This window comes from Scatophagus argus, chromosome 6, assembly GCF_020382885.2.
Source record: "Scatophagus argus isolate fScaArg1 chromosome 6, fScaArg1.pri, whole genome shotgun sequence".
NCBI classification, from domain to species: domain Eukaryota; kingdom Metazoa; phylum Chordata; class Actinopteri; family Scatophagidae; genus Scatophagus; species Scatophagus argus.
This window is the reverse complement of record NC_058498.1, coordinates 22268252-22284415: the sequence shown is the minus strand read 5'-3', so window position 1 is coordinate 22284415 and position 16164 is coordinate 22268252. Positions and strand designations below refer to the sequence as shown.

Sequence of the window (16164 nt, the reverse complement as noted above, 5' to 3'; positions counted from 1 at the left end):
CACTTTCTATGGAATTGCCTCTATTGTAATGAGTAATGCCATTTGTTTAACATTATTTTTGTATATTAAGATCTAAGACCAATGGATATCACCACCTCAAGCACCTCCATAACAATTAGTTCTGAGGATAATGTTTAATCTTTTTATTTTTTTTTATTTATTTACTTTTTCATTTGAAGTTAAGTTGTTCTTGTCATACTGTTGATACAATGTTGTTGCCCATTGCCAATTTAATTTATGTTGTAAAAAAAAGCCTGACAATTGGGTGGAATGTGCACTTCCAAAAAAAAAAAAAAAAAAAAAAAAACACTCTTCTCACGCAATATTGTGTTAATCATTAATATTTTAATATGGAAAAGGTTTTAAAATTACATCCAGTATTCCATATAAAGGATACTATTAAATTAATCCTCTCCAGCCTTTGTAAGTATTTCATGAATATCTTATGAAGTCTACTTCAAATGTCACTTTACTATACAAGTTGTAAAGTATTCATAATCACTTGTCTGAGTTTAACTGGGAGGTAAACTACCCTGAGCTGACCAGCATTTGTGGACCCTGGAATGGTTGGACATTCCCATTTGAAGGTTACATTATAAAACATTAAAACATTTTTATGATACGTAAAAATTATATGTTTACCCATGTTCCATCTCTTTGGCACTGGACTTGCCCATTGACTCAGATGTGACATGATCAGGTAAAAGGTTTAAAACAAAAAACGGCAATGCTGCTTTGAGATCTTTGGACTTTTATTTTGACAAGTTATCGCCATTCTGTCTTCCACATTTATGAAAGGTTGGCTATGAATGTTGTGTCATGTCTTACAAAACAGTCATGAATGCTTTGTGAGCAAGCAAAAGTGTTACCGAAATGACTTCCCATGTTTGGTTTGGAGAAGCCAGTGCAGCACCCATATGAATTACATTCATATTGGACAATTCCGGTCCTCCCAATTTATGTTCAGTGCCAAAACATATAATAACTGCATGTAATCCAGGTTTTGCAGACACGTCTAGTGCCACAGTTTGTGTTGGGAAGAACTTGACAGACAGTTCTTCATAATGTCACATGATGTATATTACACATAATGTCAGTATGGTAATCTGTGTTCTACCAACTATGTGATTTTGAGATCTATTAATAGAGAGAAAAGCAGGCTTTCTATATCAGATTGTTCCATTCAGCACTTAGGAGGACCGATTGTTTAATGCTGTTATATTCTCACCAATCAATGCATTCACTTCAAAGTGATGGGAATCGCTTGCATCCAAAGTAGATTGATCAGTTCTAATACAAGTCATTAACATACAAGTTGTTAACAAGCGAGGCCTCTGTACTGTATCTAGGAATCAAGAGAATCATCGATAAAGCCAGTTTAAGACTTTTAATGTCTTAAAACCTTGAGTACACACTCTCCACTCCAGAAAAGGATCAACCGCTATTACACCGTTTTCTTTCATTGTTTCTTTCTCCATGTTCTTCTGTCTGTCTCTCTCTGTCCTTCATTCACTCACTCAACCTTAGCCACTTAGCTTGAAGCCTGTACTATGGCATGAAACCGCTGGTATACTTTACTGATGATAAATTTATAAGCCAAACTGAGGGGAAAGTGTTAAACAACCTTGTGAATAGCTGGGGTTCACTTTAACCCAGGCGATGTATCCTTTTCATCAACAAAAATAACCCTTCAAAGGCAGTAAAAGCATGCTTAGAAAGTAAAAGGCCATTTTAGCAGACGAGGCCAACAGTGGGAGGGGTGAAAACAGAAACAATCCAGCCTCTGATAGCCCACAACCTGCCCACCAGCTTCCCGCTCCTCCCTACTATCCTCTACCCTTGGCCACACCACTACCCGACACAGCACATCCCACCCCTTAAAAAAGCTAAATCAAGGCTTTGAAAAACATACAGTATCTTTAATAATTCAAGCATTGGTGGGTTTGAATAGCCTCTTTAGCGGAGAAATATACAGTCTCCTGATATAAGATCAGTCCCTCTGGGGGCTCGCTCAACATCTTACTGCAGTGTGCCCTTTCTTAACTGCAGTGGCGGCTGCTGCTTGTGATGCAACTACCTTCCTGATTATACTAAGTAGAAAATGGAATGTATACAGGATTGTATGAGGTGCACTAGCACTCTCAAAAATGTATAATTTTAGTGGGTGTGCATTTAGAAAAAGAAAAGTACTCTGAACTTGTTAACACCCCGTGAATCCATGAATCAAGCGTAAAGTTTTGCAGTAAAGCAATTATTGCAGTTGACTAGCATCTTTACTGGGGTTGTGGACTAACACAGGATTGTAAATATTTAACTATCTTTGCACCCAATACACATTCATATTTCATCAGGTTTCTTACAGTTTATTCTCAAAGCAAAGTGTTGGACTGCATAATTATTTCAGTTTAGCATTTTTTTCCAACCTATTACTTTCATAAATACAGGAATTTGAGTTATAGCTCCTCAGAGAGCTAATTTAAGAAAACCATGCATTAATTAATATAACCTAGATGGAAAGGAAGAAATCCCTAAGTAAGTAAGCTGTTGGCAGATATCAAGGATGATTTTCGCCTTCAAAGGAAATGTGGATGGATTTGAGAGGATGCGGTGGTTCAATCAATACTGTTGACTCTTGAGGTTGGCAGGTGTGGTTGGTGTGTACCTCTCAGCAGAAGCATTTCCATCATTCAGGAAGAAACTGCCAAACTGGATATCTACTCCCAGCTTTTCACAGCCCTCATTCAAAGTGTTTTAATCATTCTTAATTTTTGATTTCAATATTCAACTTGGCATTTTTTTTGTCTTTGCTTTCATCATACTGTGCAATACAGTATGTGGCTTTAAACCTTTTGTTGTATGCTTCTATTTGTGTGTATGTCCATTCTCACATTCGATGTGTGGAATAATGAAATAAATATCGAACTCTTAAATATTTTAGTACATTCTAGGAGTAAAGTGGAAGTGTTTTTCTGACAGACCTTGCCCCCCCCCTCCCTCCACAAATGCATTGTGTGCACTGGTCGGCCCAATCCATCACTTGACGTCTGGTGGGAGAAAAAGCACTTTCCCAGGGTGGGTGTTTTTTAGTTCTGCCAGCGCTGCTGTTTCAGTGGGCACCCATGAGACCTCACTGATGGACACTCTGGTCATCACTGGCAGGGAGCTTTGGGACTCTCCTCAACCTCCTATCCCCTCCCTCCACCCATCTCCACCTCAGCCTGTTCCACTCACCTCATGTTTTCACCAGCACCTTCCTTTGTCCCAGCAGTGTTGCGCACTTCTTTTTGACAATGATGACTACTGTACCTGCCTGAATTCTCCCTTGCAAAGTGGCTTGGCCTTCAGAGACCAACCACACTCTGTTCGAGGTCTTGGGCCTGTCAGGGTGTTGATGATTATAGGTTGAAAACTAGCGCTGCCAGGAGGAGATAAACGTAGAAAACGTGGATTTCAGATGATAATTGTGTTATTTTGATTGTATATAACTTATATAGAAAAATTACATTTGCCATTCTGAGGGGATTCTCAATGGTGCAGCCAAGGAGAGACGCGTTATTTTTCACAGTGGTTCCCATTCAGCACCATTTTGCATCACAGCAGGCAAAGCACAGAAGAAGGGGGTTTTGTGCATTTATGTGCTCAGAACAATTATGTAGAAATAAATCTATTCAAATTGAAGTCTGCTCCAGTTTTACGCCGACAAACTGAGATTTGATTTCTAAAATGCTCACTCGTCTCCTTTACACAAAGAAGCCAGCGGGGAGAGGGTGCAATCGCTGGAGAGAAGTGGGCTGGAAGGCAAATCTAGGTGATGCGTATGTTCTTAGAGTGCCCTTGGGTCTTCCATGGGTAGGTAGGATCTGACAAAAGAGATCTGTACAACAAAAAAATCCTCCACTCTGCTTGAGCATGGGATATTAAGCCCAGATAAAGATTCACTCTTAAACATACTCTCTTCTCTCTTTTCATCCCTCTTTTATTCCCTTCCCTCTGCAGTGGCAGAAGAAATTACCCATTGTACCATTAGATAAACCCAAACAGCCCTCTCCGTAAGACCTCCAGTTCCTCGTGCAGTCCCAGCTTGGCGTCCCTCGGGTGTTTGTTCAAAAGGAAAACTCTGCGGTGCCTCCGGGGGATGTTTAACTCATTGCAATGGCAAGTATTTAGAGAAAACTCAACAAGTTTGAGGCTGTCAAAGCTAGAATCCAACTGTCAGGCAGAATTATGTCTCTGAGGCGTCTGATGTGAGGTAATGACCAATTGCGTCATTTTGACAAACCCACCATCGATGAGAACTAGGGCAGACGGCAATTGCTTTTGCACAAGTGTTTCATTTGAATTTGAAACGCCGCTGCTAAGTGCATTAAATGATGCTGATTAACTAAGATTATAGCTGCAGCAGGGATGTGATTTCTGTTTTGATACGGAGCATAAAATGAGGCAGAGCAAACAGTTTTTTTTTTTTTTTGGTTTTTTTTGAGTGGCTGATGAATAATTGAAAGTCAGCAGAGGGTACATCAATAAAGTGGTAATGAAGCATATTTGTGTGAAATTTCTAATCCTGAAACTATATCACTCTTCTAGCAGCATATAACATCTGGTGTTATGATAGAGCTTACTGTATGTTCATTAGATTTTTACAAAATGTCACCTTTTCAAATATGTCCACAAACAAATCTAAAAATTGTAAACTAAATAATAATACAATTTCTAGTGTATTATTATTATTATTATTATTATTATTATTATATGTAATTTGTAATTGAATTATTTTTGTAGATATTTCATCTAGAGTAAAGTACCTTCCTATACCTAACCCTCAGGCTATATTAGCGTTGGTATAAAATTGCAAAATACACTAAACCAAATTACACCAAATACTCAAAGCACTGGAAATGTCTGTGCTGATGTTTCACCGCAGTATTTCAAAAACTGAGGCTTTGGTGCCCTCTATCTTTGAGTCAAGGTGGAAAAAAAATTGTTATTGACCAAAAATAAACTGATGTAAACTGAACTGCTGTTTTGCCAGTTTCGCTCATTTGGAGTGATCAATGATTAAATTCAGTCATTTTATGTGACCCAGAGTCAATGATGGAAGTGAAACTAAGTAAACAACAGAGACTTAGGTACAACCTGATGCTGATACTGTAAGTGATGCTGAATAATTCAGTTTGAATTTTTTCACAAAAGCAATGCATCACTTTGATTTTTTATTTACAACAGTGTCTACAGGTCACCCTCTTTGGAATAAAACTGTTCCTTTGTTCTTCCCTTTTCTAACACAGTTGTGGCATGTTCTGTCCACCTGGAGTACTGTTGACCTTCTGTGAGGCAGCTACCTGGTTAAAGAAGTCCATTTTCAAGGCTGTTCTTGCTCAAATCAAAACTCCATTATAGATTTTACCTCCAGGGGAACCTAGGGCTCACAAGGTCCTTGGCAATTTTACCTGAGGAAGAAGCTAAAAGGATTTGAATCTCCGAGGATGGGTGAAGAGAGGGAGGGTGTGAGGACCAGAGAGAGGGTGGGATACGTACCTCAGGACCCGAGCCCCTAATCTTTCTCTGCCAAGCAGGGAGCAAAGCAGAGCAAGAAAAAAAAAATGGAGATTCAGATATGGTTCAGTGGCACTGAACCCTAAACATCAGGGCCTGCAGAAGTGGTGGAGGAGGCAAAGAAACCTTGAAAAACAAGGGGTGGAAAAGAAGAGCTGAGAGATCGCTGTAGAGGGATTGCCAGGGGAGCTAGTTTCAGCTCCCAGAAACAAGAGCTTCCAATACATTTAACATATATGAAAAAACAACAGCTCTCTCCTCAAACCATCCTTAACTATTTGTACTAACAAGACAGATGGAGGCCAAAGATGCAGACAGATCACATCAGGACATCTGTCACTTCATGGCAACAGCCTGCTTAATAAGTGACAAGGCTTCCTCACCCGTGGGCACAGGATGGGGGAGGGTGGGGTGAGTGTCTCAAAGCAGTGGCTGTGCAAAGCAGCCGTCAAAGTCATGTGGTGCCCTTTTTTTAAACAACTTGTCCCAATTACAGCCAATCACATGCGATCTGTGCCCTTGATTATCATCCTGGGCAGTAGACATCAAAGCTGCCTTCTATGGGTGCTGACACGAGGCTGTGCAGTAATTAGTGGACTTAGCTGAGGAGAGTTTCATCACCAAATGTTTTCAAAATACTGAATGTCTTAATTTGCAAGGGGTGGGGGGAGGGGGGTTGGCTTCACGTCAGGAGAGAATGATGCCCTACAGAAATAATTAAAACATAATTACAGCTCATCAGCTGTGCAAGTGCTCACAAAGTGCTGTCGCTGAAGATCTGCTGCTTTCTGCTTTCCTCCGGGCCATCGGCAGAGTAGCAGGCCACATACAGACCCAAAATTCCCAGTACAGCCATACTTACTCAAAATAAATGCTTTAGTCTTATTACCAGAAATACCAGAGAGGAGAATAAAATGGCCACAACAACCCAAATTTAAATTATTTCCTCTTGGAGTTAAATCGAGTGCTTATTATCCTCGACAAACACCTGCATTGGTTACAAATATGTTGTCTGCCAAGGACAAACCTGGCAACACTCATCAAACCAGGAAGCGCAGAATACACAGCAGGTCATTACAGCAATAACTTGTCTTCTCAGCTGTCAAACTGTATGCTCCACAAAACAGAGATGCACCAATTGAGAAGCCAGTCAAGCTTTTGAATTGACATCATGTTAGCTCTGTCCCCAGGTTGCAATAGGCCATCAGTTCTATGACGACCACTTCTTGCAAATATGGCTGGCAGTGTAGTCCTGTAAGGGGAAAGTGCATGCTAAGTGTTTGTGACGACGGCTAAGGCCATTGCTTGATTCCAAGGAAGTAATGAAGGCTGGACTGTAGGCGGTGTGTTTACTTCATTCACCTGATGGCAGACTTCTAACAACCCCAGTGTCAGGCCAGCTTAAAGTCATGCATCCTCTGTCTCTATTGCTCAACCAGGGTTGTCACGACATCATGTGTTCATTTCTCTCAGCCCAGAGCCAAGAAGCCAAATGGCACAATCGTTACAATCAGTCTGTTTTGATGACGTGTGTACTGTATGTAATACAGAGTGTTTGTTTAAATTAGTGCATACTAGGCATGTCATAGGTTAAAAGCATGCAATACTGAAATGGAATGCCCCCTAGTGGTGAAATACGTGTACATATAGATGAGGGAGAATCACTGATAACATTATAACAACTCTGTTCCAAATAAAAAGTTGAGATGCTGTGTAAAACATAAGTAAACCAGAATATGATACTTTGCTAATCCTTTCTGACATATACTCAGTTGCAAACAGTACAACGTATTGTATGTATTATATGTATTTAGTGTTTTATCTCATCAACTTCACTGATATATACATCTACACTGAATTTGATGCCAGTGGTAGATTTCAAACAAATTGGGAAAGTGGTTTGGAACGTTCCACAGGTAAAGAGGTTCAGTGGTAACAACTGATAGGATCATGATTGGGTATGTTTACAGGCTAGGATGGGTTGAGGTTCACCATTTTATGACACACTGACACACACATATATCTTTGTATCAAGGATATTACTACATGGGCGCTGGGACCGTTCGTTAAACCGCTGAAAGTAAACACAGTTCGTTTGCAAATGATTGCTTACTCAATTTTTATTTTTTTATGTTTTACACAGTGCTCTAACTTCTTTGGAATCAGAGTTATAACCTCTGATAAAAAGGATTAAGCAGGTTAGACAAAATATATGTCTGTGTTTTTGGAGGGTGAACTGTCCGTTCAAGTTAACAAGAGGAAACGTAGGGTTTAATTAATTACTAGTACTTAGCAGGATAATAATAAATGCCTGGCTGAACACTATAATTTAGTCTGTTTGCTATGACGCATGCTTTTCAGCAGCAGCAGTAAAAAAAAAAAAAAAAAAAAAAAAAAAAGTACTTGAAATATGTTACCACCAGAGGGCAACACTAGACAAGAAAGGGGTTCAGGTTTTGACATAGGCATCTACTGAGATATCCACAGCTTCAAAGAGTTATCATGTTTTGGACCAAACACAATTTAAACTACATGTAGGTTTTCAGTAGGTCTACTGAAAACAAAAAGTGCAACTGTATGATCTATTGAGGCACTGAGGCATATGATTACAGTCTACAGAATAACCTGTAGACTGTTACTGTTCCATTTTAACCTCTTTCAAGAGTAAACAAAATGGCTTGAAAGTGATAATGCAATGACATCCTGAAATGAAATTCAATTCACTATAGCAAACACAATTCATATAACAGCAAAATACCGCTTGATAAACACTGGGAGTAGCATGCATCAAAGGGCCCTGGCTGGTATTGAACTAATGACCTGGCCACATGGTGCACACACTCTCTCAGGTGAGGTACCAGGACACCTCTCTCTAAGTGTGGTCTCTCTCTAGCTTGAGTCTTTCATCAGTTTTATCTACACTTTATGGGGAGATTGGCCAGACAGCAGATGTTCTCTGCTACTCTCCCATGTACTCCCAATATGACTAAAGACTGTACCATATCAACTGCATTTATTCACAGGAAACAGATCCTATAGTGTATGGCCATAATAAGCTTTTATATCTTTATGTTAAATAAGCATGACATAATAAGTTTTTGATTTAACTTGTATTTTATGGAGTCACAAACTCACACTAAAATGCATAAGTGGAAGCTTTGTATTAGGAGCATAAAGCAGATCTTCTGTCTCATTAAAGTTTAAGTTCAGAGCTATTTTTTTTTTTTTTTTACAAAAAATACTAGAATTGGCTAAATACGCCTTCACCAAAAGTTCAAATCAGGGTGATAGTGTAGATCATTACTTATATTAATCCATATTAATTCCATTCAAATATGTCGATCTGCCTCAGCGTTCATATGCACACAGTGTCGTGCATGATCAGCATGAAAGAGAATTAAATATTTTGTGAAAAACACTGTACACATGACACAGTCATCCTACATTTATTCTATTTTGTTCAACAAAAAGATGTCATTTGTAAGTATTATGCTAAATGAATTGGCCTATGAAATAAATAACACTCCTTCATTTATTTTTGAGATTCAAAATAGCAAGAAATCTTTAAGCGTTTTATGTTAAGCAGATGGCCATAGAAGGGAAAAAACTACAAATGTGAAACAGTAACAACTTATAAATGTAATCTGTTGTACTAAATACAACTTTTTTTGCAGTAAACTATTTGCAGAAAAACATCTATGTCTATCTTACTATTATTGTCCACTGAAAATAATTTCTATTTCTCCATTAAATTTTACATGAAAGATTTTTGTAAGACCACTTTGATTGTTGTTGTGATTTGGTCCTGATGACAGGGTAGGCAGACTGAATGCAGGCCTGATTACATTGTGTTTAAAGCAGTTGCTCATATTATAATAAGGAAAAAAATAACTATGTCCATGATATTTCAGGTATCAAGATTCAACTGTGCAATTTTGCAGAACAATTCAAAATATGTGTTTTTGTGCAAAAACATCTTTGCACTGTATGTCTAGATTTAAATAATAGTAATAATCATACCTTAATATATTAAATAATTCCTTTATTTATATAGCACATTTTAAAACCAGACTGATAAAGTGTTGTGCAGAGGACAGATAAAACACAAGGAGATAATAAATACAAACAAAGAGCACACAAAATACCTCATAAATACAGTATCAGGGGAGAGATATAATAAAAGATAATTAAACATGAGAGCAAAATTACAACTAATGAAAAAAGTCATTGTGGGTTGGCTGTACACAAGAAAGAAAACAATCTACTGTGTACTCCTTTAAAAAAAAACAGCTATATCAAATAGTGGTAGCGATGGCGTGATTCAGTACCTTTCAGGAAGAAAGAAAAAGCATCAAAAAGGACCCTTTATTTTGGGTATTTCATTTGAAAACGTATTACAAGCATATTCAAACTGGAATGCATACAGTTAATAATACGGTTATACCTACAGAGTTCTTCAGTTTGTTCTTTGTATGGTCTGTACTGTAGTTATAAAGAGTCATGCTTGACCTTGAAAGCAGTAGTAGGCAATAATAATCTTTACCCGAGGTCCACTTATTATCTTTTCATGGAGCTTTCAAATACTTTTAGCAGCCTTCCCTGTGAAGTGGAGACTTTCTTAAATAAACCATAGTTTAAGCATCAGTGCACCCAATTTTATGTATGATGTTTACAGCATTAAACATTTCAGCAGCAACATTTCTTTCCAGAATAATGTCCGGTCACTCAAATAATCAAAGCACTTGTACACACTCTGTAAACAGGTTTCACTATGAATATTAATTTGATCAAATGTAGGTGTAAAAACATCTGCAAGGTCTTACTGAGGTTAATGAATATGTTGTTGTGGAAAGAAATGTTGCTGTTGAACTTTTTCACATATAACATTTAATTTTATTGCACTTAGCACCACAGAGTTAGACTCTTAGACTCTGCGGTTTCAATAAAACCAAAATCAAAAGTGTCTGCATGGCCACATACCATTACAGGAAAGTGAGATGTATTTTGAGTAAACAATCTCTTTAAGCTGAGGTCAATCAAATATATATGCAATAGTTAATCTGAAAAAAAAAACAACAAAAAAACAAATGAAAAATGAGATAAAAAGGTGGATTATTTCAAAATTACACAAATTTCCATTGCTCTATTATAGATATTTTTGCATACAAAAAGTAAAAAATATAAGCAGTGATTTGACTGCAACTATGCACCTACATAAACCAAAAACCAAATAAAAATAAGAAAAATAAATATATGTATATAAATATATGTCATAAGCCATGATAATTTCTGGAGTTCATTTAAAGTTTCTCCAGTGGTACCAACCTTGTATGTGCTGTGGTGTGTTCATTTTAGAAGCTGCTAAAAATCGTGAAGCATACCAGTACTGTATCCTGAACTACTGTTTCTAATGACATGATTCAAAAAAGACATCTGTATACTTATGATGAAATGTACAATATTTGATGGTAGGATTTGACTACCGCCCCTCACTTAGACACTTACAACCATTTGTAATAGAAACACTAGTTTCCTGATTGACGCTCTCTTTGACCTCCATGGGGAGTGAATCAAAGAGATGATCCTCCACAATCAGACAGCTCCTTCGCAAGAGGCAGCATTGACCAAGCTGAGCTGGGAGACGATCCAGACAGTTTCCCTTCAGTTCCAGATGTGTCAACTGCAAAAGTTGGCCAATTTTTTCTGGAATCGAGGAGATACAGTTGTGGCCGAGACATAAGGTCCTCAGTTTGGTGCACTTGAACAGTTGCTTGGGAACTACCTCGACTTTGTTGCCTGTAATGGCAAAATGTTGGAGGTTCTGAAGAAAGCCAACCTCCAGTGGTATTACCACTATAGAGTTATGGCTAACATCGAGGTACCTCAACTTGAGAAGAGTGAATAACGATGAGGGTAGAGACTCGAGCTTGTTGTGTGAGAGATAGAGTGACTCAAGGTTTTTGACATGGCTAATTGACAATGGAATGGTGATGATCTTATTGTGCCAAAGTTTCAGGCAAGTCAGTCTCTTAAGGTGCTGAAAGCTGATGATTTCCTCAATGGTACGAATGTTGTTGGATTTTAGATCCAATTCCTGAAGGTTGGTCAAACTAAAGATAGCATGAGGGATTCTCTCCAGCTCACAGTTCAGAAGCTCCAGTTCGGCAAGATTCATTATTTTCTTCAAACTATTCAGCACTAACAGCTTTGTACCATCATTATGAACAACCAACTTGATCAGATGTGGAGACAGATCTGTTATGTTTGTTGGGATCTTTGTGAGGTTGCTCTTGAGATACAGAATCTTTAAGTGCCTAAGGTCTCGTAGAGACTCGAGTCCGATCATTTTGTTATTTTCAGAGTTCAGGTTACCAACCAAGTACAGTTCCCTCAAATTTTTCAACATGTACACCCAGCTAGGAATCTCAGCAACATCAGTGAATTTGACATGAAGGCACCGAAGGTGATCGCGAAGAAAAATGAAAGCAGTCTGTTCAACTTTGGCTGGACAGTGATAGAAGTGAAGCTCCTGGAGGTTTATCATTTGTGAGATCTTAGCTGTTATCCTGGCCTCTGGGATTAATTCTAGTTTAAGGATTTCCAAATCAGTGAGATCAAACACAGCATCTGGGACTCCAGAGAGCATAAAAAGATGGAGTTCCAACTTTTCTTGAGAATTGCGCGTCACATGTTGTCGCAACTTCTCGAAGGTCCACTCATGGTTCAGACTGATTTCCCGAAGTTTGTTCTCACTCACCTCAGAGAGAAAAACCCCAAAACGCTTTGAATACAGCTGGTCGTACTGATCGACCATGTGGAGGAGGAACGCAAAGTCATTCTTAACATCTGGAATGTCACTGAAGCTGCTCTCCTCTCTAACTTTTTCAAAGGAATACTCCTTAAGTGGTCGCCGAAAAAGCCAGAAAAGTGTGTATATACAGATTATGCCATAAACACATATAATAGCAATATAACTAACAAGGAGTTTCTTTAACATGAATGCCATGTTGTGCGTACAATGGAACTTGGTATATCCAGTCAAATGCTTTATTTCCGGCTCACATACATGGTCAAAATCTATAGAGGCAACAAAAGTCATTGTGTAGCATAGAATCAGAATAAATTTGACCGTTTTGATGACTGTCTGAATGGCATACAGCCTGTAAATCAAATCACTATCTTCTACATGGGCACGGAATTTACGGACTTTTTCAAACAAGGCTTTTGCTTGCTCACCGTCTTTCTTGTCCAGTATGGTCATGGAGGGAACTTCACTCACAAGCTTTTCAACAGAAAACGTCACCCCAGATTTATTCAGCATTGGTGCGGACTGGTTTGGACTCCCCTCCTCACTGCTTGTGGACAGATGCTTTAGGAGAGAGGAGGCACCGGCCAGTCTCTGCTTGTTCTCCTCTGAATCCTCACATGCGGTCTCAGACAGTGCTTTGGTAGTCCATGGTGATTCAAAACATTTTCCCAGTATGGAAACAAAATGTTCTATTTTGGAACTTGTCTTTGGATACTTGAACCAGAAGTTGCTACTGACCATCAACACAATAGTGTGAATTAGAGCGAGGTAAGGAAAATATTTGGAATACCAGGGAAGGGCAACATGGTAGCACATCTGATTGACAAAAACATATTGCTGAAAATCCAGCTTGGTCCTGACACCCGTAGGTTGAGGCTGGCCAAAAGCACTCGATTGGGTGAAGCGAATTGAAGGGGTGATGCCATCAGGAGGCCTTTTAGCCATTAACGGAGCTGCTTGCTCTCCAATGGCGCTTTCTTTGTTCCATAAACTGTCAGCTGTCTCTGGTGGTTGGGGTCCTAAGAAGCCTCCAACCCCCTCTGGAGTTTGTTCCAGAATGGGAAGACAAACCACTTGGTCCTTAGTTAACTGCATCGTTCCAGAGAATATGGCCAACATCAACATGACAATACCAAGATAATCCATGAAGACATCCCACCATGGTTTCAGTATTCGATAGGTTGGCTGGATGTCATTCAGGGATGCTACTTCTGTGAGGGTGAACATTCCTGAAATAGAGAATATGAATTAACATAAGCCTTGATTATTCTCAGTGCGAAAAGTACATAAATTATTCCAGTAGATGTTTTTTTATCTTTTTGCAATTTCAACTTCAACCTTTATTTTGTCAGTGTATTTTTTACACTGACTTTCACTGTATTTAACCCATCACTGATTGAAACACACACATGCAACATGCAGTGAAACACACACTGGAGTGCGCCCGGGCAACAATTGGGGGGAGGGGGTTAAGTGCCTTGCTCAAGGGCACATCAGCAGACTTGTTTTTTGTTTTTTTTTTCAGAATGTGAACTCATTATGTGTGATGTTAGGACAAAGCTTTAAGACAAATATACAGCTTCCACTGCCCCTGCAGAGGGTAGAACTGCCTGCTGTTCTTGTAAAATCTAAAATTTCAATGCAGGAATTTGCTCTTGGATGGATGACAAAGTGGTAAATGTCACAAATATGTTGTGCCTCTTTAATACATTATGTACAACTGCAAATTGTTTTTTTTTATAGATGTTTCTAATATTTAATTTCTACAAGACGAACAAAGTCTTAGAAACAAAACAGTGCATTTCAAACACAACACAAAGTAGAATCAAAGAACAACTGAAGTGGCATCTCAACAAAAACTAAATATTTTTAGGAAGACAGCACAGACTATTGCTTTGTATTACATGGTAAAGGTCACAACTCTATCAAATATAATAAACACTACATTTGACGAGTTGATGAGGAACTGTGTGCACAATGGCTGATGCACAATGACTTTTGGGATACAGAGTACTGGAAGGGTACCGTATACTCGTTATGCCCTCCCATTTTAGGCAAGGCCACATTTCCCAGGCACATGCAGAGGAGCCTTATCAGATTGTTATGGATTTAGAGAGGACACTGCCCTTGAACTAGGACGCAGTTGTCTGCAGAGTGACAGTGCATGCAATGTGCAACACAAATTCTGCAAATCTAAATGCAGCCTGAATTATCCATAACACACCCTTTCCTTTACTTTTTTGCAGTAGCCATTTCTGTGCATACAAACTACTACCTTTCTTCAAATTACCTTCTATATTCATAGTTTACAATAATGAACGCTGCCAGCAGTCCCACCATATAAGCTCTATGTATGTAGTGAGTCTTACCCTGAATATGCTGTTATATAAAAGTCGGTTCATATATCAATGTTTTCCGTTTGGGTTATTATAAAATGACATTAAACAATGAGAAAGGGCAATCTGTGCCACCACTGCGACTAAATTCTATCGTTTGAGTTGAAAACATGAAGGTCACTATGTTTTCAATGAGGCTGCAGAGCAGGCTGGGACCGGCTACAGCAGCAGGACGCATCCATGGACACTGAACAAGAGGAGGCCCTGATGTCCGTGAAGCCTCTAAACGCAGCATTAAAATCTGTGGATGGTTAATGAAAATCGAGTCCTTCCGATTACACTAAGTGCACTAAAATCACAGCAGATAATAGTCTCCCCAACCCTGCTTATTTTTTTCACTACACCATATAGCTTGCTAACACCTACTGGGCTAGAGCATAGCGCTTACATTGGTAGATGTTAAATAACGCCAGATGAGGACCACTACTGTAACGCAAAGAGAGACGCACCTTCAGGAGGTCTGATCCAGTTATGTCGATGTCAGCAGTACCGAACAACGCCTCCCTTTATATGCCATGTTTCGCTGCGATGGTGAAGCCGTCCATTCTTCGCATCTGTTCGACCGTGGGCCTGCTGGCCGCGTTGTAAGCTCCTTAGCTGACTACCCCCACTCCGACCCGTCCTCTGCCTCCGACTAGCAACGCAGCCGGCACTGCAGCACCCGCTGCTGGAAGTGTAGCTTACCCGGTTTGATGTTCTTCACACAGCCGCTGAGGTTTATTGTCAATACGTTGTACCATTTGGTATCACTTCTCGTCTGTTGTGCGTGATAAATCTCGCCTTGTGTTGCACTTGTGATGGACACGAAGTAAGAGACCGTCGTAAAAGTGCAACGGATCTCATTTTAAATTAGAGGCCTGTCACAATTTTCTTCTGTTATTCCAAAACATTACTCAGGATCTCTCAGTAGTAGAACTACTCAAGAGACTAGTGGAAGTTTCACAGTTTTACTGTTTCAATATTAGGCCTAAATATAAGAAAACCAGTTTCTCGTCACGCTTGAATCTGACTTGTGACATACAGGTCCTAACAGACCAGCAATGCACTGATCAGTTTTTAGCTTTGTAATTTTTTTGTCATAGACATTTCAGACCACCTTTACATGCTATGTGCATTGTGACATAAAGGACAGTAGTTGAAAATTAGCTATTTGGCTAATAGTGGTGCATTTACAGTTGTCTATCAATGTACATTGTCCCCATAAAATATGAAATAAACATTGAAAAATAAATATATTTAGATGAATCCAAATTCCCTTTTAAATTCAGTGATCTATATATTAGTTTGTGTTCCATCATAGTTGTTTTTCTTATGCTAAATTTTTATCACAAGTCACTTCATTTTACTTTCCTTCCAAAATTTAAAATCTTTTGTAAATAGGACTAATCCTACTGCAGTCACAACCGC

General features: G+C 38.9%; 1 protein-coding gene across 1 annotated transcript; it reads right to left on the bottom strand.

Annotated features, from left to right (window-relative positions):
• Positions 1–9578: 9578 nt before the first annotated feature.
• Positions 9579–15916, bottom strand: lrrc8db (leucine rich repeat containing 8 VRAC subunit Db). Its single transcript, XM_046392647.1, has 2 exons — positions 15207–15916; positions 9579–13590 (listed from the first exon to the last, which is right to left on the bottom strand). The coding sequence occupies exon 2, from the start codon at positions 13586–13588 to the stop codon at positions 11033–11035; it is 2556 nt and encodes an 851-aa protein (XP_046248603.1). The 5' UTR covers positions 13589–13590; positions 15207–15916; the 3' UTR covers positions 9579–11032.
• Between the last annotated feature and the right edge of the window lie 248 nt (positions 15917–16164).

Bases quoted from the DNA above. Each gene is read 5' to 3' on its own strand.
- lrrc8db (XM_046392647.1), bottom strand. From the start codon at position 13,588: ATGTTCACCCTCACAGAAGTAGCATCCCTGAATGACATCCAGCCAACC.